Below are 25,601 nucleotides of genomic sequence, written 5' to 3' on the forward strand. Positions count from 1 at the left end.
CAAACTAAAATAATCTACACTCAAAATATAAACTATTACAACTCAATTATAATAACCTAAGACTATAATATCCAACTCTTTATCCCAATAGCCTCCCAAGAGATTGTACTCAAAACTTAAGACTATATATATCGAATGTAGCCCCTATGATTAGCCTGGAAGTTCAAGAGATTGCAGCCAATAAAAAGGGGTCGGCAACGATTAATGAAAGAACAATTAATCAAAACCAAATAATTAATTACTCAATGAGGTGTATGTGGGGCCCCCCTACCTGAAGTTGAGTGCTTCAGTAATGTGTTGCAAACAAAGGTAGAATTTGAGAGAGAGCATTGACTTTTTCAATAATATTTTACTAAAAAAGTCACCGTCCCATTTCAAAGGAGGGGACTTGTTTTAAAAGAAAAGCGGATTTAATTACTAAAAGGGTTGACATCTAAGTTGGAGGAAAAGTCTTATAAATAGGAGCAGCCCTTTCCTTTCTAAACCCATCAACATAAACTACTCTCTCTCATCAACTTCATCCCCTTAATCCATTTTTCTCCCTAAAAATACCGATCTTTTCAACTTCTAATGGCAATTCCAGTCATTGATTTCTCTAAGCTTAATGGAGAAGAAAGACCCAAGACATTGGCTCAAATAGCGAATGGCTGTGAAGAATGGGGATTCTTTCAGGTACTTTCTGATCTATTAGTTATATTCTTCTGCTCGTTTCAGGTTGATGTGAAGAACGTGTTTTAGGACATGTTCAAAGTCAATTCAAAACATGTTTAAATTGATTTTGAACGTGACAAGACATATCCAAAGTGTGTCCAAAGAATAGTATTTTTAGTGCATCATTCTAGTGTTTCTTTTCTAGGCATTCTATTGACTCAAGTAACATTTTCATGTCATAGCACTAATTAAAGCCTCTTTTGATAAACATTTAGTTTTTTATTTTTGAAAATTGTGATTATCTCACAATACCTTACTCGTGGTTTTCATATTTTGTATCTAAATATTTGAATTCTTAATTAATTTCTAAAACAAAAACAAGTTTTTGAAAACTTTTTTTTTCCCAAAATTTGTCTTTGATTTTGAAAACACTCCTAAAATGTAGATGATAAAACAAAGAAACTAATAAATGAAAGTGGTATTTATATGCTTAATTTTCAAAAACCAAAAATCAAATGATTATGGAGTGGAGCCTAGATGTCTGGATTATGGTTGACTTTAAAAAATATTTGTTGCTTGAATATCATCAGCTGGTGAACCATGGGATTCCTGAAGAGCTCCTAGAGAGGGTGAAGAAGATTTCTTCAGAGTACTACAAGGTGGAAAGAGAAGAAAGTTTCAAGAGTTCAAAACCTGTGAAGCTCCTGAATGATTTGCTGGAGAACAAGAGTGGTGAGAAGCTGGAAAATCTTGATTGGGAAGATGTATTCCTCCTCCATGATAACAACGAATGGCCCTCCAACATTCCTGGATTCAAGTAAGCAACCATCTACACTCCAAACTTTAATGAAGATTCAGTCAAAATATATCACGAAAATGCATTTTTTTCCTTAAAATCAGTAAAGAATTTATGTATATGAATCCAATTATGGCAGGGAAACCATGAGGGAGTACAGATCCGAGCTGAAGAAGCTAGCTGAAAAGGTAATGGCAGTGATGGATGAGAACTTAGGTTTACCTGAGGGATACATAAAAGCTGCCTTCAATGGCGGCGAAGGGCTGGAAAAGGCCTTCTTTGGCACCAAAGTCAGCCACTACCCACCATGTCCACACCCAGAGCTGGTGAATGGGCTCCGTGCCCACACCGATGCCGGCGGTGTGATCTTGCTCTTCCAAGACGACGAGGTGGGAGGCCTTCAAATCCTGAAAGATGGGCAGTGGATAGATGTGCAGCCATTACCCAACTCCATAGTCATCAACACAGGTGATCAGATTGAGGTGCTGAGCAATGGGAGATACAAGAGTGTTTGGCACCGGGTTTTGGCCACCCCAAATGGGAACAGAAGATCGATTGCTTCGTTTTACAACCCATCGATGGAAGCAACCATAGCTCCTGCAGCACAGCTAGTGGATAAAGCAAACCAGGAGGTGGAAAAAGGATATCCAAAGTTTGTGTTTGGAGACTACATGTCAGTTTATGCTGAGCAGAAGTTCCTCCCAAAGGAACCAAGGTTTCAAGCTGTCAGAGCAATGTAAGGAGCGTGAATCAAAAGGAGTTACTGTTAGATTTCACTCTCCTGATGGCCTTTCATTCAAGGGTTTTCATATAGTAGTGACAAAATTTGAATAATGCTACTTCTTTCCGCACTCTCCCCCCACGAAAAGAAACAAAAGGAACCACTTTCCCCTTAGGGTTTGTGTGTGTTTGCTTTAGTAAATTAGTAATTTGCTGTTATATCTCCATTTATGGTTGTATGTTATGGAATGTGTCCGAAGGACTAATAATATTCAGTATTCAGTATTGTTTTTCAACATTATATTTTGACCTTAGAAGATCAGAGTTTATTTTATTCGTTCATTCGTTCATTTCCTTTCCTTTATGATTAACTTTTAAGCATTTAAAACATTGCTTATTATTCAATTAATTAAACTTATTAGCTTGACATTTAGTTTTCTTCCATATCCAACGCACATATTTAAATCTTATATTAAGCTATCAAATAAATATTCATTATCTATGTCCATATAAAACATACAATCTAAATAGCCTATAGACATTAAATTGTCATTTTCATAAAGAAAACAATAAATATCTTCCAAGTGTTTATCTTTAAAAGTTTTTTTTCATACAATAAATAGGAATGAAAAATCGATCCTCTAACCTAAGGGTAAAAATGCATGTCAATCGCCACAGAACTAAGCTCACTTTAGCATTCTTTAAAAGTTTATTAGCAATTAGCAAGAATATATGGAGGTAATCTTTACGCTAAAAGAGTACTTATTAATGTTAGTGCAATAGACACAATCAAATTATCAAAGGTATTGTCCACCTAAGTACCTATCCTAACACTCCCCAGCAAAATGGAATCGCGGAGAGAAAAAACAGACATCTCTTAGAAGTTTCTTGAGCTTTAATATGTCACGCTAACACCCCCACCTTTTTTGGGGAGAAGCTATTATAACAACCACCTACCTTATTAATAGAATGCCCTCTCGAATATTAGGTTTCAAAACTCCCTTACAAAAACTTAAGGAAGTATTTCCACATGATAAATTATTTTCTCAAGTCCCTTTAAAAATATTTGGTTGCACAGTCTTCCTCCAAGATCATAGACCCAATAGGAGTAAATTAGATCCTAAGGCAATAAAATGCATCTTTCTTGGTTATGCTCCAAGCCAAAAGAGATACAAATGCTACTCACCAACTACTAAAAGGTTCTATACATTCATGGATGTAACCTTCTTTGAAACTCAACCTTATTTCCAAAAGCAAGACACCACCGAACCTTCCACTCTCATAGAAAACGAAAAACGAAGGAAACCAAAAACTAGATCTCATTGAAGAGAGTGCTCCTTGTGTTCCTTATATACATGAAATCGATGTTCCCAATCAAGGCCCACCGGAAAGTAGGAAAGATCCTATAGTCTATACTAGAAGGAAGAACACCCTTGAACGTGAACCAATACTCAATCAGAACCCAACCGAAATACAGGAAAATCATGTCTCCAACTCCACAATAGAAACACTTAGAAGGTATTTGATAAATGGGTATGAGTTATTGGGTTGGGTGGGTATTTATTACCCATGTTTGTTAAGCCCATAAAGAAAACCTGTGGGTTATTAAAACCCCCATTTTTACCCACTCAAAACTCCCTTTTTTTATCCCCTCATCAATATATTTTCATTTCTTTCTCTCTTCTCTCATCTTTGCCGTTTGGATCCAATTTTTTTTTTCTTTTATCGTCAAACCTTTGAATTCTATTTTCATTTCTTTCTCTCTTCCCTCATCTTTGCCGTTTGGATCCCCCAAATATACTATCCATATTATATAAAAATAAACTGTATGATATGTGAAATAATAAAGTTAAGTTAGCAAGATTCAATATATATACATACAATATACCAATTAGTAATTGGGATAATTACGTTCAATATATATACATACATTCAATATATACATACAATATACAATATACCAATTAATTAAGCAGCAATATGAAAATATATTTTGTTGGTATGTTTTATCGATGGAAAAGAATTAGAATTATTACAGTTTTTGAAAAGAATATATGAAAAATAATATATTGTGTTCTACAAATTAAGAAAAAAAAATTGAGATTGTCCAGTTTATGTCATAAATGATTTGAGAAAATACGTGTATATTTCAAAATTAATCAACAATAGCAAAGTATAAAACTAAAAAATAAAAGAATGAAATAAAAAAAAAACAAACAGAAAAAATAGAACTAATCTCATTCACAAAAAAATTGCATCAGATCCTCCAACTCAACTCAACTCAACTCTGCACAACAAACACAGACAATAATTACCAACTCAACTCAACTCTGCAAACAAACACAGATAATTTAACTCCCCAGATATTTAACTCTCCGAATAATAATTACCAACTCAACTTAACTCAACTCTTTACTTTTATCACATACCAAATACACCCTTACTGAAGACATTGATCTCCTCATTACAAAAAGGAAAGGGGTAAGAACCTATACGATGCATCCCATCCAAAACTACCTTTCCTACAAAAATCTCTCTCCTAAGTTCAAAGCATTCACAACTACACTATCCCAAGTACACATTCCGAATAATGTCTATGAAGCCCTCAAGGACATTAATTGGAAGCAAGTTGTATTAGACGAAATAAAGTCCTTGGAAAAGAACACCACATGGGAAATAACAGACCTACCTCCAGGAAAGAAAACAGTAGGATGCAAATGGATCTTCACCATCAAATACAAAACTAATGGAGAAATAAATAGGTTCAAAGCTAGACTCGTCGCCAAAGGGTTCACCCAGTCTTATAGCATTGACTATCAAGAAACATTTGCCCCGGTGGCAAAATTAAATACTATCCACATCCTTTTTTTCCTAGTTGTGAATAATGATTGGATTCTTCACCAATTAGACATAAAAAATGTCTTCCTTAATGGAGATTAGAAGAAGAAGTATATACCTGCCGGTGTAGAATCTACTCAAACCATAAATAAGGTATGCAAACTCAAAAAATCCCTTTATGGCCTAAAACAATCCCCTAGGGCGTGGTTTGATAAATTCTCAAGAGTGGTAAAGGAAAACGAGTACTCACAATGTCAATCTGACCATACTCTCTTCATCAAACATTCTTGCACGGGTAAAATAGCAATTATCATTGTCTATGTAGATGATATTATCCTTACAGGAGATCATGAAGAAGAAATAAGAAATCTAAAACTTCTCTTAGCCAAGAAATTCGAAGTAAAAGACTTAGGCAACCTTAAATACTTCCTAGGGATGGAAGTGGCCCGCTCAAAAACAAGCTTGAACTTTTCTCAAAGAAAATATGTCCTGTTAAAGGAAACTGGAATGCTTGGATGCAAGCCCGCTAATACTCCAATTGACACAAACAATCACATGATCAAAGAAACCAATCACAAAATGGTTAACAAAGATCAGTATGAAAGGCTAGTTGGAAAATTGATTTACCTAACTCACACAAGACCTGATATCTGTTCTGCAGTAGCTTTGTAAGTCAATTTATGAACAGTCCAATAGAAGACAATATGCAAGCTGTATACAGAATACTCAGGTACTTGAAAGGAACTCCAGGAGAGGGATTATACTTCAAGAAATCTAAGAGAAGAAACATCGAAATTTTCACAGATGTCGATTCGGCAAGCTCAAAAATAGACAGAAGATCAACTTCCGGACATTGCACCTTTGTTTGGGGAAATTTAGTCACCTGGCAAAGTAAGAAACAATTTGTAGTATCCAGGAGCAATGCCGAAGCTGAACTAAGAGCTCTAGCTCAAGGAATATGTGAAGGAATGTGACTCAAAAGCATTCTATCTAAATTTAAAATCAAATCAGAAGAACCAATGGAGGTACACTATGATAATCAAGCTACTATAAGTATCGCCAAAGACCCAATCCATCGTGATCGCATAAAACATGTGGACATTGATCGACAATTTATTAAAGAAAAAAATTGAAAACAAAAGCATCTCACTCAACTACATACCTACCAAGAAGCAAATTGTTGACATACTTACAAAGGCCTTATTCAAGAATATGTTTGAAGACTTAAAAACCAAGTTAGACTTAATCAACATATACTACCCAACTTGAGGGGGAGTGTTGAATATGGAAAGCCTCCTCTTACCTTGTCCATATGAAATTTATTCCCTGTAATTTGCATTTATTCTTATTCTTACCATATGTACAATTTTTTACCATTATAAGTTTTTCCATAATTAGCTATCATAGTTGTATATATAAGGGATGCTCCCTCTTGTAAAATCATAAGAAATATAGAGAAAAGTTCAGAATTACAACATGGAACTATGTTATAATGCATGTGATTACTATAGTGATAGCATCCCTACCGTTAGTTAGATACTCAGTAGAGGTGATGACCTCTTTCGGGGCTCACCAAAGGTTGTACTTCCTACGGGATGCACTAGAGATGGTGTTTCCTTCAAGATTCACTAGAGGTTGTGTTTCCTCCGAGATTCACTAGAGGTAGGTATTCACTAGAAGTTGTGTTTCCTTCAGGATTCACTAGAGGTGGAGCTTCCTTCGGGATTCACCAAAGGTCGTGTCTCCTTCGGGATTCACTAGAGGTTACGAGTACTTTTAACTACAGTAGGATGAGTTCAGATATTATTTATGCTCCATGAAAACTAGAGATTTATGTACATTCACCAAAGGATGGAATCTAGAGGACATAGATGCCTAACCTGATCCCGGTAGTGGGATTACTTACTGAGTATTTTATACTCATCATTTCCATGTTTTATCTTTCAGTAAGGGTAAGAATACCTCAACAAATGACAATCAGAATCCGTGATCGAGCCACTGGGACCAGTTTTATGCTTCCACTCATGTCTTAAGATTTCTTTTATGTTTTAAACTTTCAGTTCTAATGTTTGAAACTCGCCGTTTGGAATTATTTTCAATCTTTTAAAGTTCCTAAACTTGTTTATATCTATTTATGATTTATGGGTACCCTGTTACTGAACTTTTTTTTTTAAATGGAAATCTTTTATTTGACTTCATTTATTTAGCAATTATTTCGTTATGAAAATGTGTCATTTTAAATTCTATGTATGCATGTGTATAGTAACAGCCTAGCTTGAGTCCTAGGAGGCCGATCGTTACAATATGTAACATTTCAAGTTTTTTCGTGATTTAATTAAGCATTTTCTTTGTATTAATTAAGGACAATTGGGTCAGTTTCGAAATTTAGTTTGCTTAAAGGAAAATTTTGGATTTTTATGTCGCATTAATTTAATTTTAAATTAATGTAACAAATGAGATTTTATTTGGGAGAATTGGTTTAATTTTGAAATTTGAATTTTAAAGAGGAAAAGAAATGAATTTAAATATATATATATATATATATATATATTCTATAAAACAAACCCCCCCCCTCCCGAAAGGCCAGACGCGACCCCGCCTGCTGAAAAATAAAAAACTCAAGTGTCTCTGCCGCTCAGACCTAGTTGGCCACGTGCCGTCTCCCTAGCCTTCACACTGCCTCCTCCCGCCGCTCAGATCCAACCGTCCGCTTGCGCCTCGCCGTTGACACCCAGCCCTCCAGCCGTCCGCTCGCTCCTCGTCGTTGACACTAAAGATGTCCAATTTCCTCATGAGGACGGGGATCCCCCGATTAGGCAGGGAATGGGGAAGGGAGTGGGGGAAAAAAAATCCCCGTGAGCTAATGTTATGTTATTATTATTATTATATAAATATTACATTTAAATTTCAAATTTGATTATTTACTGGGAAAAGTAATGAATATGTTTAAATTTAGATTATATATATGAACAAATTTATATTTATTTCTTTCTACTAAAAAATTAATTAGTTTTTTAGGCCAAAATTTGAGTAATTTATCTTTAAATTCAAATTGTCATATAAAACTAACCATAATAAACAATTTAGTAATAAAGTTAATTATTTAATTAAAATTTGCTTACATTGGTGATTTAAATTAATTGTCATTTTACAAAAAAAAAAAGGTAAGAGGAAAAAATTCCCCGCAGGGAACCCGATCCCCGCGAATTCTCCGCGGGGAATCCCCATCCCAATCCCCATGGGGAATTTCACGAGGATGGAGAATGAAACGGGGAGCGGGGACGGGGATAGGGAATGGCATCCCTCGCTCCGCCCCGTCCTGTGGACATCTCTAGTTGACACCCAGCCCTCCACCCGTCCGCTCACGCCCCGTCATTGATGCCCAACCCTCCAACCGTCCGCTCGCGCCTCACCGTTGACGCCCAGCCCTCTGCGTTGTCCTGCTTTCGTCGCTCATCTCGTCCACCAACCGTTCGCTTCTTCGTGTCTCAGCCCCTTTGCGCGCCGTCCCAGCCTCGTCCACGTTTTTTAGCCGTTCGGTTCACCACCGTTCAACCCACCTACACAGTTCAAACGTCGTTTTGGCCAAAATTCTTGTTTTGGGGTAAGGTCCAGTTAGTTTGGTTGAGTTTCTTGAGAGATTTTGAGATGCCACTGAGTTTTGATTTTGTTTTGTCCATAAACTTCATGGTTAAATGTAGGATGAGTTTTGGAAGGAGGGGCACTGTTGTCCGTTTGGTTCGAGTCAAGAGCAGGCAAAGAATTGGTAAGTGTTGTGATCCTTGTTGGTTTTTAGACACCCACTAATTATTGAATTAAACGTTGGCTTGATTTCTGATATTTTGAAGGTTCCAAGTCGTCATCAGTTGGAATTAGAATCCGTTTAAGGGGAGATTTTTGGAGTTAAAATCTTGGGAATGGCCATAATCAAGTTTCGTTTAGGGTAAATTATTTGATGATCATTGAATTAAACTTGGTACGTTTTGGTTTTGACTCCAAAGATTGAAATTTAGTATTGTGTTTTGTGTTAGGGGATTTAACTCGGGAGTTATTTTGTGGAGACTATTTTGGTTAAGTTGATTTTTTTTTTTTTTTTTTTGGAAGTTCAATTCGAGGTAAGTAATCTTATTACTGGAACTGCCTGTGTGCCAGGTAACGAAAATTTAAAGTTTTATTGCGGTTCCGAGGTTGTTTGTTTAGTTTGATGTTTATGTATGACTTCATTTGAGACTTTGAGGAACTAATTACACATGAAAGATGTTTGAATGCTGGCATGACTTCGATATTTTTGTTATATGCAATTCTGCTATGTTATGATGCATGTGATGTTTACTATAGTGATAGCATCCTTACCACTAGTTAGATACCCACTAGAGGTGGTGACCTTCGTCAGGGTTCACCAGAGGTTATGTTTTCTACGGGATTCACTAGAGGTGGTATTTCCTTCGGGATTTACCAGAGGTGATGTTTCCTTCGGGATTCACCAGAAGTTGTGTTTTCTTTGGGATTCACCAGAGGTTGTGTTTCCTTCAGAGTTCACCAAAGGCCGTGTTTCCTTCGGGATTCACTAGAGGTTGTGGATACTTTTAATTACGGTAGGATGAGTTCAAATATTTATTTATGCTCCATGAAAGCTAGAGAATTATGTACATTCACCAGAGATCGGCATCTAGAGGACATAGATGTCTAGCCTGACCCCAGTAGTGAGATTACGTACTGAGTATTTTATACTCATTCTTTCCATGTTTTATTTTTCAGGTAAGGGTAAGAGTACGCCAACGAATGACAAGTGGAATCCATGATCGAGCCACAAGGACTAGTCATATGCTTCCGCTTATGTTTTCAAGATTTCCTATGTTTTCGTTTCTTGGTTTAGTATTTCAAACTCACTAAGTTTCGTTATTTGCATTTGTGACCTTTAGAGAGTTTTCTAGATTGGTTTCTTTGTTTTTTATTTGATTGGGTACCCTGAGACTTAGATTTTAATTATTTAGTTTTGATGCAATCTTTTTATTTTCACTATTTATTTGGTATTTATTAAGTTATGAAATGGTGTCGTTTTAAATTTTATGCATGCATGCCGGTAATAACAGTCTAACTTGAATCCTAGGAAGTCGGGTCGTTACAAAATAACTCAATAGAAATTTTCCACGCTTATCGTAATTGGAAAATACCAAATTCAAATAAATGAGTAGATATTACCTTTTAGAGGGCAGTAGAATAACCATCCATCAGTTAGCCGAAAATCTCCACAAATCTTCTGTGTTACTTGCAAAACGGCTATAACTTGCAAAACGGCTTAGTATAGCTCAATTTCCAGCTTACAAGTGCCAAGATGTCATTGAATCACAAGACAATGGATAAAAACCCCATGCAAAACTGATCTTTCAATGATTTCTTTTTTTTTTTTTTTTTTTGGTCTTTTTGGTTATAACTATACAACCAATCAAGGTTCAAATATTTTCTACAACTCCTAAATGGAAATAATGCTTGAATAACATTAAACTCATTTGGAAAAGGACTTCTAATCAAACCTTCAAAACGCAGCAGCTAGTCCTACCACGATCTTTAAGGCTTTGTGTATTTACAAGAGCAGATGTAGTTTCAAGTCATGCTACTCCGAGTTCGAACTCTGTCTATGAGCATTTGCCTTCCTGACAAATCCTCTTCATAACCCACAACCTACAAGCATTGAGTTGTTAACAGACCAGAATCGACAATTAAAGCTCTATTTGGTAACTATTTTGTTTTTTTTTTTTTTTTTTTTGAAAGTTAAGCATACTTCCTCTTAATTCCTTACAATAATTTGCATCTTTCTTAAGTGCAAGTGCAAGAGTTGAATTCTTAACCCAATTCTAAAAACAAAAACAAGTTTTTAAATACTACTTTTTTTAAATTTTCAAAATTGGACTTGGTTTTTAAAAACATTGGTGAAAAATAGAAAACAAATCAAGAAATTTAGAAGTAGGAGTGTTTATGGGCTTAATTTTCAAACATCAAAAACCAAATAGTTACCAAATACCAAATTGGGCCTTAGTTTTTTGTTTTTAGATTTTTAATAAGCCTATTTTCTTTCAATTTCTTGTCATGGTTTTCATCTTTCTTATGTAAAAAAGTTTAACTCTTAGCCAAATTCTTTTTTAAAAAAAAAATTAAAAACTACTCTTTTTTTAAGTGTTTAAAAACTTGACTTAGTTTTTGAAAACATTGGTAGAAAATAGATAACAAAACAAGAAATTTAGAGGTTGAATGGGGTGCGTATGGGTTTAATTTTCAAAAGACTCAAAACTAGTTACCAAATGTGGCCTAAATAATGAGTTTCTTCTTAGTATCAATTTCAACTTCAATAATGATTTTAAAATCTTATAAGTTGTAGTTTATTTAGTTCTCTTGAAATCAAGCCAACAGAAAGGGTGACAATTTTAAAAAATCCATCACTATAATTGATAGAGTTATAATTATAATTGACAAAAAGAAAAAATGTGCACACACCTGAGACTCAGTTTGTGTTTCACTAAAGCCATCATATATGCCTACACTCCCATCTCCAGTAGTAGGATTGTTGACGTCTTCTTTTCTTTCAGCTCTGAGCACATACAGGACACAAAAGTCTCAAAATCCAGGTTACAAAGGCAAAACTGAATTGTGTTTGTACTTAATAGTCTCAGAGTAATTTCAATGTAGCCTTTTTAGGATTGAGTAATGAAATGCTCTTTTAATCAATATTTTTAATGGAAATAAACACTAAAGTTTTCATTAGGCTAAAATCACCTCAAAATACAGGGGTCTTTAATAGCTAGTTTTAAAAAATAAGCTACTGCCATTATTTCCAAAATTGATTTTTTTATAAGGAAAAAAAATTACTACTCAAGGATACCATTTATTTCTGAATGCTGGATTTTAAGAATAGCAATCTGGATTATTTGAGTTCTGCAATTAATATTATTATACAAAATAACCTATTTTGAAAGAAAGTATAAATTTTATTATTCTAGGAAACAATTCATCAGTGAAGACTAAAAAAATATACAAAAAAAAATCTATTTAAAAAAAAAAAAAAAGAAAAGAGAAGAGAAATAAACCAACTTTCATAATGACTTTGTTGGATGGTCTCACTAAATTTCCATTCAGCAACCGTTCTTATTAAACACCAATTCAGCATGGTTTTTCTATAAGAAGATCGAGGAGAAAATGTCAAAATTTACCTTTTTGACCACTGGTTGGATAAACCACCAATTGGAGGAGCTTCTGAATGGTCTTGACCAACGCCCGAACAGTCGGGCGGGAAAATCTGGTATTGTTAAGGATTAAACCAAATGCAAATGAAACCAAAAGTTTAAATAATCAAAATCCCAATAGAAGGATACACTTTTGTCGCAGTCAGTCTTTCCAGGTGACTTCTGATCGTGAATCTTTAAAAAGAAAGGGGAAAAAAAGGATTTGAGGAAAAAAGAAAAAAGAATAAAGCAATAGTATCGGGAGATTAGTCGAGATGCACGAGATGCACATAAGCTGGTCCAGATACTCACGAATATTAATTAAAAAAAAAAAAGTAATGGTATTGAAGCCCTATCCGGATTTTACCTTAGTTGTCTGCTCCAACAAATCCTCAATTGCGGCAGCGACATCAGGGACGTGTGAAGTTACCACAGAAGATTTTGATGTAGTTTCTTTTGTGGAGTTCAAATTGCAGTCAAAATGAGTGGAACTGTTTCCAACAAAAAGTGAACGCTTTTGTATAGCTTCGTCAAGGAACTTGCGCCTTTTTTTAGTAAAACTTATTTGTTCAACTTCTCCTATAGAGCTACTGTTAGTTCCAGTTGATTGGTCTCTCGGGATAGCAGAATGGATAGGAAACTGGGATTCACTTTCGCTGGCTATCCTTTGGACAGTTTGAGTAGGAAACTGACTGACAGTGCATAAGCCTGCCGCTCTGTCTTGAGCTGTAACTTCTTTTGGGCGATACAAATCAAGAGAAACAATCTTACTCTGAAAAATTTGTATTCAAACAATATCATTCCATGTCTAAGAGAAAAGAAAGATAAACACAACCGGTTCTACATTTCTATCAGGACATGCCTGTATATGAACACATAAATAATTGAAGAGCACCAGAATCCTGAAGGTACCTGTCTGACACACTCATATATCCATTCAGCTGTAATTGAATGTATTCCCCATTTACAAGCAGCCTCATACTTCATCCCATCGGAAAACTTACATATTAGATGTGTTACCTTCTTTGTCAACTTCTCCACAAACTTGGCCCCAAGTACAAAACACAGATTTCTTAACAGTACTCTGTCTTTATCATCATATTGTGAAACACAGAACCGTATGTTTTCAAACCCAGACAAAGGGACACGGCAAGGAAGAGGAGAATAGAGAATGTGCCCATTGGTATCCCACAAGCATCCATCCTTCACAACGGATTTATTTGAAGTAGTCAGTAAACAAACAAAAGCAAGATAAATGTTCAATTGTCGTTTCCAATATCAGTTTATAATATTGAACATAATTAAGTTAACAGTAAAAATAAATAATAAAACTAAAATTAAAATTAAACATCGTCAGATTCAATAGTATCAAACTTCATCAAAAAATGGCAGTTTCAACTCTAGCTATCAATTCAAAATTGGCTTCAAACTTCAAAGCCATAATTTAACACATTTAACAGATGCATGCATCAATTCTTTCTCAATTCCTCCAGAAAAATATTTGAGACGCATCTAGTCGCTGCCACAGGGACGGAGTGAAAACCTTTTGAAGTTCAAGGGACGGTCATAGAAAGACTTCTTCAGATGTTGAACTCCTATTAATTTTGTCCATAAAGAAACCTCTCACAAAATGATAGAACTCATATTTCTAAATATAGACAAAGTGAAGAAAAAACAGAGCGACAAAATATGTTTTCCAAAATTGACCACCCTTAATGGATCATCTGAGAAATTTACGTAACCACTTTCCCCTAAACATTAAAATATCAATGTTACGAAATCGGAAATTAAAGAATAAAAAAATGTGTTGAAGATAAATATTTACTCTAGGGGGCTTTTTTGTAATTTATCATGCACCTAGGGCTTCCTACTTGTCTATTTATTTGAGCAGTCTTCTTGTAATCAGTGTATCAGAAAATAATAAAAAATCAGTTCCTATCGTGGTTTTTTCTTCCTGTTCTAGGGTTTTCCACGTTAAACTTGTGTGTTCTCTTCTTCTCCTTTTTTTCATCATGGTATCAGAGTATAGCAACAAAACCCTAGCCGTCATTGACGAAAATCAACCACAGTCTCTATCAACTCCAAACGTTGATATTGCAGCCACAATACAGGCAGCCGTTGAACGATACCTTCAGACCATGCTGCCTCATCTTCTTCAGCCGATTGCCACCAATGGAGCCGCCCAGCCGAAACTTGCCCGACGCTTCAGATCCACGCCGATCCCACCTGCACCGCTCACCAGATCGAAGGCCCGATGCTTCCGATCAGCACAGATCCCACCTGCGCCGCTCACTAGATTGAAGGCCATCCAGTCGTGGCTCTTCCGTCAATCGACGCCGATCCGTCTACCCATTCCCGCCGATCGCATCCGTTCGTCTTTGCCCAATAGCAATCGCTCCAACCGCCAACTTTAGCCAATAGATCGGCTTCCCTTTAGGCGCTGCCCTAACCGACTCCTTCAACCGACCTGCAAACTCCTCCAGCCACGCTAACCCAACGGCTGTCCTCAACCCGAGCCGATCAGTGGCAGCTCTCTTCAGCCAAGCCATGGTGCCTCCTTCTATCAGCAAGGTCCTCTAGCCGCACCAAGCATTAGCAACGCAGGTCATAGTTTAATCCCGATGGCTTCAAGCGGCTTTGAACTTGGAGAGTCTTCGTCTCAGTCTCTTGTACCGCAACAGGTTCCAGGAAATCAGGGCAATATAGGACCTATCAGTGTGTGCCCAAATGAGGTCCAACATCAGTTTGCCCACCTCCAGCAGCAGATTGCAGCTCTCAGAGCCATTCTTGGTACAAACTCAAAAACAGTCCAATCAGATCCCTCCGCTAACATATTGATGTATTCTGAGAATTCGGTAAATTCTTTCCTTGCTTTACCCACAACGAATTTTATGTTTGGATCAATGGGAAATTCTACAGAGTTTATTATTGGAGAGAAGTTGAATGGTCAAAACTATTTTTCCTGGTCTCAATCAATCAAGATGGCCTTGGAAAGGCGTCATAAATTTGGATACATAACGGAGAGATACCGAAACCGAGGCGAGGAGAACCTCGGGAACGTATCTGAAAAGGAGAAGATTCTCTATTGCGATCGGTTTTGGTTAACAGCATGGAACCCCAGATTGGCAAGCCATTACTCTATGCTACAACCGCCCAAGACATTTGGGATGCCGTACAGAAATTATATTAAAAAAGACAGAATGATTTTCAGTTGTACATATTACGCAAACAGGTCCATGAATATAAACAAGGATCAATGGACGTGAAATCCTACTTTAATAAATTGTCTCTACTGTGGCAGGAAATGGACTTGTGTCGAGAGATGGTCTGGGATTGTCCTTGCAGGGGAGTCCAACACTTCAAAATTGAGGAAACTGATCGAGTTTATGACTTTATGGCTGAGTTGAATTCAAAGTTCGATGCTATTTGTAGCTGGATATTGGGCCAGCGTCCCATACCCTCCCTCATGGAGGTTTGTTCGGAGGTACGTCTGAAAGAGGACAGATCAAGTGCCATGAATAACCCGATAATCTCATCAACAAATGTCGCGGCTTTTGCTATGAAATCTTCCAGGTCTGACAATGATAAGCAGAATAGACTCCTCCTGTCTGTGAACACAGCAAGAAGCCATGGCATACGAAAGATCAGTGTTGGAAGTTGCATGGGAGACCTCCAAATAGTAGACGGCAACAATCCCATGACAAGTCAAACTCCGGGCGTGCTTTTGTGAGTGACTCGACAAATGGAAACCCTCAGGTTCAACCTCCAGTAGACGGTCAGAATAATTCAGGTGTTGTAGGTGTCAGTGCCATTGCACAGTCAGATACGGTTCAGTACTTTGGCCTTCTTAGTGTTAATGGTAAAAAACCATGGATTGTTGATTCAGGAGCTACAAACCATTTAACCGGCTCATTTGATCAATTTACAAACGGATTAGAATTGCAGATGAGTCATTTGGCTCCGGTTGCAGGCAAAGGCCATCTTTCCCCGATTGAGGGTTTAATGTTGTGTGATGTTTTACATGTTCCAAAGATTTCGTATAAATTATTGTCTGTCAGTAAAATTACAAGAGATCTGAGTTGTCAAGCCATTTTCTCACCAAACTCTGTTTTATTTCAAAATCTGAGCTTGGGGATGACGATTGGCACTGCCCCGCACGATAGGGGACTCTATTTCCTGACTGATGATACTTCCTCTAGGGATTGTTATAGGACTAGTCTCGTTTCTTCGTGTTATTCTACTTCTGAGAATGATTTTATGTTATGGCATTTTCGCCTTAGGCATCCCAGTTTTCAATACGTGAAATACTTATTTCCGCATCTGTTTCGCAATGTTAATATTTCATCCTTAAAGTGTGATGTGTGTATTCAGGCTAAACAGAGTCGTGTCTCGTTCTATTCTCAACCCTACAAACCATCCAGGCCCTTCACCCTTATCCACAGTGATATTTAGGGCCCCTCACCCATCACTACCACTACCGGTAAACGCTGGTTCGTCACCTTTATCGATGACCACACTCGACTTACTTGGGTTTTCCTTCTTACAGATAAGTCTGAGGTGGCATCGATGTTCCAACAGTTCTATACCACTGTAGAGACACAGTTTAACACAAAAATCGCAATTCTGCGAAGTGACAATGGGCGTGAATTCTTTAACAACTCCTTCCAAAATTTCCTCGCATCAAAGAGAACTGTCCACCAAAGTTCTTGTGCCTATACTCCTCAGCAGAATGGAATGGCCGAACGAAAGAATCGCCATTTGGTGGAAGTTGCTTGTTCTCTCATGTTATCTACCTCTCTTCCTTCCTATTTAGGGGAGGATGCAATACTTACTACCGTCCACCTAATTAATCACACGTCTTCTCGTGTCCTGAACTTCCATAATCCTCTTGACTGTTTCAAAGAGTCGTATCCAACCATCCGTCTTATCCCTGATGTGTCTCTCCGAGTGTTTGGGGTGTGTAGTCTTTGTTCACACCCATGGTCCTAATCGCACGAAGTTTACCCCTCGTGCTCAGAAATGTGTGTTTGTTGGGTATCCACTCTATTAGCGTGGGTATAAATGTTATCACCCATCCTCTCGAAAATATTTCATTTCCATGGATGTTACCTTCCTCGAGGATCAACCGTTTTTTCCCATTAGTCATCTTTAGGGGGAGAATTCCAGTGAAAGACTAATTGGAACACATCTTCAATGCCCTTAGAGTTGTCTTTTGAACCTGAGCCTGTCAACACAGTCCTTCCTACCAATCAAGTCCCATGGATAACATACTATAGGAAGAATCTCAGGAAGGAAACAATGCCACCTATCGTTTCTCCGACTCCAGTCCATGAGTTTGACCCAACATCAATTTCAGGTATTTGTATTCCTGCCACTAATGATATTGGTACTTGTGCTAAGAATGATGTTTGCAGTGTGGGTAAAGATGAAAAAAATAGTTGACGGTTCTGCCAAGGACACCATGAGCAATGAAGAAACAATTAAAAATAACAGTGTTGAGGAAACTCCAGATACTAAAAGTGGTACTAAGGAGGATGAATATGTGGAAGATCCCTCAGAAGATAAACCACTAGAGCAGACGACCGGGTTGTATCCGAAGACATGGAAAGGGATGTTTTTATGTCTGGTTGGGCCGGTTCAATGGTCCTATACAAATTCAAAAACTACCCATGTCATAAGAGTATAGATTACTATGGAACAAAAATATCAATGTGGAAATATGATTTCTGTTAAATTATTTCAGTATAATTTGCCAAGCAGAGTCTCCCGAAATCTTCCCTCTTTGCTCTAACAAGGTCGTTCAAAAGAAAAAAGTTAAGAATAAGAAAATGAGAGTGATCCGAATGCAGTGAAAAGTTGGACGAAATGAAGAATCTTGACGTTTCTCTCGACCTTCCCATTGCCCTGAGGAAAGGCACTAGGTCCTATACAAAGTATCCTATGCACAGTTACATGTCTTACAATAACCTGTCACCCAAGTTCAAGGCTCTCACCACCAGCCTAAACACAGTAATGATACCAAGTAGCATACATGAAGCAATGAAGGTTCCTGAATGTAAGGCTGCAATTGTGGAAGAAATGAGGGCTCTTGAGAAGAACAAGATGTGGGATCAGGTCATTCTCCCCAAAGGACATAAGACGGTTGGATGAAAATAGGTGTTTATCGTAAAATACAAGTCTGATAGGACGATTGACAGGTATAGGGCTAGACTGTTTGCCAAAGACTTTACTCAGACCTTCGTGATAGACGGCTCAGAAACCTTCTCTCCCATGGCCAAGCTTAATATTGTCCGGGTGTTGTTATCACTAGCAGAGAACAAAGATTGGCCTCTTCATCAACTAGATGTAAAAAATGTGTTTCTTGATGGGGAATTGGAAAAGGAAGTCTACATGAGTCCTCCTCCTGGGATTCGAGAGTCAGTTTAAGCATCAAGTCTACAAACTGAGAAAGTCGTTGTATGGGTTAAAACAGTCTCCGAGGACTTGGTTTGATAGATTCACCACTTTTGTAAAATCCCAAGGGTATAATCAAGGGCACTCAGACCACACGTTGTTTACAAAGAAGTCGATCTAAGGGAGGATTGCAGTCCTCATTTGTTATGTTGATGACATAGTTTTATCTGGAGACAATGCTACTGAGATTATGAGACTAAAAAAGAAAATGGTCGAGGAGTTCGAGATTAAAGATCTTGGAAAGCTGAGATACATTCTCGGGATCGAAGTTGCTCGATCAAAAAAGGGTATTTCAGTCTCTCAACCGAAGTGTACTCTTGACTTACTTAAAGAGACATGTATGACCAGGTGTAAGCCTGTTGACACCTCTGTGGAATATAATACAAAGCTTAGTAATATGGATAACAGAGTTCCCATCAATAAAGAGAGATATCAGCGACTAGTTGGGAAATTAATTTACTTATCCCATACTAGACCTGATATATCTTACGCGGTGAGTGTTGTCAGTCAATTTATGCAAGCTTCCTACGAGGACATATGACGGCTGTTGAACGCATTTTAAGATATCTTAAGACAAGTTTTGGTAAGGGCTTGATGTTCAGGAAGTCTGATAAACGTTGCATTGAAGCTTACACCGATTCTGACTGGGTAGGTTCTGTTGTTGACAAAAAGTCAATGTCTGGGTATTGCACCTTTGTGTGGGGGAATTTGATTACTTGGAGGAGTAAAAAACAAGGAGTTATAGCCAGAAGTAACGCTAAAGCTGAATATAGGGCCATGAGCCTAGGGATATGTGAGGAGATCTGGTTGAAGAAAGTTTTGACGGATCTCCATCAAGACAGTGAACTCCCGATGAAACTTTTTTGTGACAATAAAGCACCAATAAGTATTGCAAATAATCCTGTTCAGCATGATAGGACAAAACATGTGGAGATTGATAGACATTTCATCAAAGAGAAATTGGACAATAAAACATACTACTCCGTCAAAACTTTTTGGACGAGTTTTTATGTCCAAAAAGGGAAACACAAACAAAATCCAATAGTAGAGCTCGAAAATAGAAATCACAATAAGACAATCAATTGTACCTCTAAACATGATCGGACCCAATGACTTGACACGTAAGTAGTATGAACATCTGTACTCCTTGGTATCTCACCATGACATTCAACAGTGAAGTGCACTTTCTGCTTTGTATGATCTTCAACAACCTCCCCTCCCCCTTGATTTATCCACTCTACAATTTCAGCCCTCTAGTAGAAGAGTTTCAAATATGATCATCAGAATATATATATATAATATTTGGGATTACGGAAGTCAGAAGTTGATGGAATTTTGTTACAATGTTAAAAAATAAAATGGATAAATTTTTCAAAGGCATATTCTTCAATGCTAAATGAAAATGGTAATATTTTCAAATGCCAAATTATCTTAAATTTTTTAATATCATTCTCTTAACACAATGGAAGTGTTAAAGAAACACCAGATCGAGAATTATATCTACTCCATTTTCATGCTTTCAAAATCATGGAGTTGGAGCTGGAACTTTTGAACTAGAAACAGCTCCCAGAGCTGCACTAATAACCTACTTTCAACTCATCTGATATTGAATACAGAGACCCTACTTTATTCTTTTTTACAAAATGGATGCTATGTACCACAATAATGTATCTAAAACCTAAGGTGTATAATGAACAATTTAAATCATGTTGCTCAAAACAAGAGGAAGGAATCTTCACAACATACCCGATCTTCTGGAAAGGAACTAGAAAAACAAAATATTTTCCCCTTAAACACACATGATGACTTCCCACTTGGAACCATGAAATCACGCCACATCTTTTCTTGACTCTTGTTTGTACCATTTGCTACGCATTGGTGGCTTTTCTGGGATAATTTCATGGTCCTGTCACCACTCACGTTTGTTTCAATTTTTTCTTCAATTTTTTCCTCTGTCGTCGATGTCTTTCCAATTCTAACATGAACATTTCCTTCTAACACATTTGATGGCACGCTTGGATGAACATTCGGAACTTTATTTGGATCCATAACGATGGTGCTCGTTTTACTGGATGCTGCAAAGTAACCCGCTTGAAAATTTATAATAAGACAAACAAGACAAACAGGCTAGGGATCTCCAAACAAATACTGGTCATGCATCCAGATGAAATTTGCAGTTATTCTGCATGATGGTAGTTTAAGATTGCCATTCAAAAAGACAGATAGCTTAGAATATGAACCATACATATCAAACCTTTAGGAATAAGTTCATCATATGCCATGTGTCTACCAAGAATAGGGATCTCCTTCTTCTGACGATCACAATCTTCAAGCCAGTTGGCTCTAACAACATGAATGACTCCTGAAGCTGCAATATCTCTGACCTCCTTTTTCTCCCTGCCATTTGACATATGATAAAACCAATTTCAAAATAGGCGGATAGATCATTCAAATAAAATCAAAAAGCTCACAGCACTGGCAAGCTCACAAATTCACGCGATACAGTTCACTAAAACTATGTTGCAATTAAAGTAAAAAAGATAGTTACATTTCCGAGGGATTTCCAACTATTATGTGTGTTAATTTGTCATTGAACAACATGTATCGGGAGCCTCCACCTCTGAGAATCATATTCACAATCTTCCGCATCTCAGAAGCTTCAAACCCAACAACTTTTATTCTACATGCTGACAAATATAGGTCGTTTTCAGACTGAAAGTCATTTGCAATACAATTATCAGTGTTTTCTTCGTTCTTTCCCATCACAACTGGCACTTCAACATCAACCTCATTTATAAAATGAGAAGCATCTGAAAACATAGATGTGCTCTGTGAAAGAGTAGCTTCAAAATCCATATCTGAAAACCCAGGACCAGAAACTGCTGAGAAATTTGAATCAGCAATAAATGAGGATGGTACAGCTTGCAAGTTCCCAGTAATCTTCTCTTGGCTATTGTGAGCAGTCAAACAACCCCTTGTCATTTTATTCGAAGTTCCAGAAACGCTACCAACAGGGTACAACTCCTCATTAAGACATGCTAACAATTAAAAGGATAAAAAAAGGATTTCAAACAAGTTAGCAAAATAATAAAATTGTTTGACGACTAAATACTAACTGCCAACAATCTAAAAATCATATTTGTTTTCAAATATACAACCCGAATTACTACCTTTTCTAGCTATGGACTGATCAAACCATTTCCGAGTAACAATATTGATACGGCCCCATGTCCGTGCAACCTTGTACTTGTCACCTTCAGGAGCTTACTTAATCATTAAAGAAAACTTTTTATTCAAACAAGAATATTGAATACCAATAAGTAAACATATTATGCAACTATTAGAAATGGATTGACTATGCAAGCAGCATGCTTACAATGACCATACAAACAAACATGCGTGAGAATGGTTAGTCATTCCCATCACTCCACCTGAAACAGAGACTAGAGAGATTGTCGAGAAACAAAAAATTGTGATCAATTTTGTTCTTGGATGAGGCAGTATCTCATTCATGTCAATTTCACATCCTCTTAAATTGTTCTAAGAGATATGGCAAAGAAACTACAGCCAGTAAAGATCATTAAAAGCATGGTTATCATCATAAGTGAATCACCTGACATTGGGAAGGGTCATTGCTACCAGATGGGAAAGAATAATGAATGATTAAGTTAATACTCATATATGAGTGAGACTTAACGCTCAAAATACAATGAAATAAAATAAAGCAATTACGACCATTACAGCCAAATACAACCAATAATAGTACTTAAAAAGAAATAGAGGCCCTTTGAAAGATCCAGAGGCTTCTTATTATTATTTAAAAAAAAAAAAGAAGAAGAGAAAAATATTGTTCAGTATATAAATTTGACTGCTTCAAACGAAAAAGAGAGTGAAAATATCAAAAGTGATCTAGAAAAAAAAACTGCAAAAAGGATATATCACATATCAAATGTGTGCACTTTCTTGTAAGATCGGCAGAATATCTTCCACCATTTTGCAAGATAAGCTTTTCAATCTCCTTGCGCTCACCTGAGACCCAGAAATGATGGAACAAACACAATATTATCAGATGTCCCCAAAAGGACTATAGATGTTAAAAATGAAAAAATACAAGAAAAAATACAAGGGAATAATTTTCCCTGAGAAGAAGTAAAATATTATAAAACACAACCTGCAGGAATCCTAGATACCGATATATTCAATCCAGAAAATGGAAGGACTCGATATCCCTCCTGAGGCACTACACGATGTTCAATCCAGCATTGTTGTAACCAAGCAAATGTCACAATTGGTTTCTTTGAAATGTTTAGTGCCCACTGCAAACAGAGAAAATAACATAAACATATATGTCAAAATCTTTGCAATACATTTAAGACAGAATAGAATTAAACCCTGAACTTTTATAAGTGTATTAATTTACACCCTCCACTACATTCTTTTTGGAAAAGCTCGTGCGAAACTTATAATTATATCAATCAAACCCCTAAACTTTCATAAATTAATCATTTTAGACTCTTAATCAGAATTTTCCTTTCGAGAATCATTCAAGCATTTACTCTAGTCATCCATTTTGTCAAACCAACATTTGAAAAAGTCTACTGCACATTTGATAATGATGATTTCCAAATGTAATCGTAATTATAGGTCTAAATTGATTGGATAATGAAAATTTTGGAGTTTAATTGACTCAAATCATATGTTTCATATAATATTGACGGAACAAAATCTGGAGGAGGGGGTAAATCGATACACTTATGGAAGTTTAGGGCTTAAATTGATACAGTTATTAGTTCGGAGTTTTAATTGATACAACACTCAAAGTTTAGAGGTATAAATTGATATTTGCCCTTAAAATTAAATATAAAATCATGCCAACCATCCAATAACCATGCATGTCCAAAAGAAGCACCACCTTCAGTTCAAGACCATTTTTCTACCATCAACCAGAGAAGTTCAGCTTCTTTCAAAACTTGACATACAGGATATCCATCATAAAGAATTGCTGTAATGTATCAAACTAAAAACCTACCTTAACTAAATAGAACATATGTGTACGGTGTCTCAATATAACCTAGCATGGATTTAGGGTAGAAAACAAGAGAAGAAATAGCAAATGCAGATTAAGGAATCCATAAGCTTCGGTTAATTAAATTCATCTATCACGTACAGTTAAGTGTTAACATATAGCCAGCAGCTTACCTTATTCAATCAATACGAACAAATTCAGCCAATTTCTTAAACTCAAAGAGAAAAATTGTTCCTACATTAAGTTAAAAGTGTGGTGAAGTAACAAACTTGACTTCAGTATGAAGCATAGAATAAATACTTTGAGTTCAGAAAAGTGATTTCAAGCAGTAGTTCTTTGGAGTCATTTTGCCTTTAATAAAATAAAAACGACATTAGATATTAGTTGTGCCTTAATTGATGACATCAATTATGCTGCATGCAAAAGATTTTAAGATAACGACGCTGTTGCATCATGATTGTTATAATGTTTTTTAGTATCATAAAGATTACAGGCCTTTTCCTCATAATTCTTCCTGGTAATTTAAACAAGGCTATGACATTATTAGTATTTCCCATATCATTGCCAGTATTCTAGGTCACAAATTACAATAGTGTTTCAAATAATCATGTTTCAACTATCACTAATCCTTTCCTTTCCAACCCCACCCCCACCTGAGCCAACCCTAAACCATCCTCTTTCAAGATCTGGTCTTTCAATCCCTCCTCTTGTTCAAATTTAGAATTATAATTGTCAGAAATTGTAAATTTTGGAGTATAAAAATTTGTGGAGATATTTTAAAAAAATGAATGAAAGAGCCTAAATACACATACACATCACGTCAAGCAACACGACCTTGTATTTAGCAGCCAATGCATTCTTCGCAATAACAAAGCTGACATCTAGTGATGCTTTCATATGCAATACTCCTCCCATTGCATTAACTAACTTCCCTATCTCAACCTGCAATGCAATTTTGTGTTACAATTAAGAAACATACTTCTACAAAAATAAAATTAGTCATTAAAAAAGAGGGGTGAAATAGGAACATTTGCAACGTACCTTTTCATCTTCCTGAAATCCGGATGCTAGAATTTTCACACCATCCATTGCAAGGCAGCAAGTAAAACCCTGTTGAGGAAGGGGTCTGTGCTCTTTTGCACATGACATCACGCACTGAGGACCTTCCGAACAGAAATGCAAGTCGTCAGCGACGCACCAAGTTCCAGGCGTCGGACTGTAATGAAAATTTCAAACAACTAGGTTTGCCTATTCGAAAACAGAGAACACTGAAGTATATAATACTGGGCTACTACGCACGTCATTGAGAAAGTTTAACTGCAACTCGGTAACTGTAACATTCGTCAAATTAATCGAGACATTCAATTTCCTATTAATCTCATTCTCCAGTCGAAAATTGCTCTCCAATCCTATCCCCGCAAAAGAAAAAAAAAAAGTCGGAACTACAAATTAACTAAACCTACAACAACCATACCTAGCAAATTGCATCCCTTCGCACGAAGATCCTCGAACTTTTCCTGAAAGCAATAATCAAAAACCAATAATTACATAGCCAATCCGAAGTAGGGTCATAAATTGAACAAGAAATGGATTGGGCGTTTCATACATGATCGGGGGAGGAGATAACATGATAATCATTAGGGCCGTTTCGAGAGGGATCGCAACAAAGGAAAACCTCAGCCCCATTCTGCTTGAGAGCGTCGTGAAGAGCGTCGAACATCTCCGGAGCGACAAGATTGCGGGAGACAAACACATTAGCTCCGGCGAATGGCTTCGGCTTCAGCATCTCGGCCGTTGCTTCGTCTACCACCTTTCTCGACGAGCTCCGACGAGCGAGAGGATTCCGTGGGAAATCAGACGAGGGAACGAGTGAGAGTGAAAATGGCGGGAAGGGTTTTGT

At 36.9% G+C, this 25,601-nt stretch overlaps 2 protein-coding genes across 5 annotated transcripts; one reads left to right on the plus strand and one right to left on the minus strand.

The window, feature by feature from the left end:
- Positions 1–4,040, plus strand: LOC120086275 (1-aminocyclopropane-1-carboxylate oxidase 5). The gene is made up of 3 exons (XM_039042830.1): positions 1–672; positions 1,242–1,468; positions 1,587–4,040. Exons 1-3 carry the CDS (start codon positions 571–573, stop codon positions 2,185–2,187), a joined length of 930 nt encoding a protein of 309 aa, XP_038898758.1. The 5' UTR covers positions 1–570; the 3' UTR covers positions 2,188–4,040.
- On the minus strand, positions 2,040–25,601 carry LOC120086273 (DNA topoisomerase 2-binding protein 1). Of its 4 annotated transcripts, none has more exons than XM_039042827.1 (18): positions 25,308–25,601; positions 25,176–25,218; positions 24,743–24,864; positions 24,536–24,643; positions 22,847–22,991; positions 22,613–22,704; positions 21,846–21,939; positions 21,224–21,713; positions 20,921–21,072; positions 20,422–20,750; positions 19,764–19,928; positions 13,135–13,425; positions 12,590–12,994; positions 12,373–12,417; positions 12,211–12,296; positions 11,498–11,591; positions 10,208–10,687; positions 2,040–2,170 (listed from the first exon to the last, which is right to left on the minus strand). In XM_039042827.1, the coding sequence occupies exons 1-17, from the start codon at positions 25,485–25,487 to the stop codon at positions 10,610–10,612; spliced, it is 2,919 nt and encodes a 972-aa protein (XP_038898755.1). In that variant the 5' UTR covers positions 25,488–25,601; the 3' UTR covers positions 2,040–2,170; positions 10,208–10,609. The 4 variants fall into 4 exon arrangements, with proteins under 4 accessions (XP_038898755.1, XP_038898756.1, XP_038898754.1 ...); XM_039042828.1 differs by lacking the exon at positions 2,040–2,170 and adding an exon at positions 8,480–8,565 and having other exon boundaries at positions 20,930–21,072; XM_039042826.1 differs by lacking the exon at positions 2,040–2,170 and adding an exon at positions 8,480–8,565.

The sequence above is a fragment of the Benincasa hispida genome, chromosome 9 (assembly GCF_009727055.1).
Source record: "Benincasa hispida cultivar B227 chromosome 9, ASM972705v1, whole genome shotgun sequence".
NCBI classification, from domain to species: Eukaryota; Viridiplantae; Streptophyta; class Magnoliopsida; order Cucurbitales; family Cucurbitaceae; genus Benincasa; species Benincasa hispida.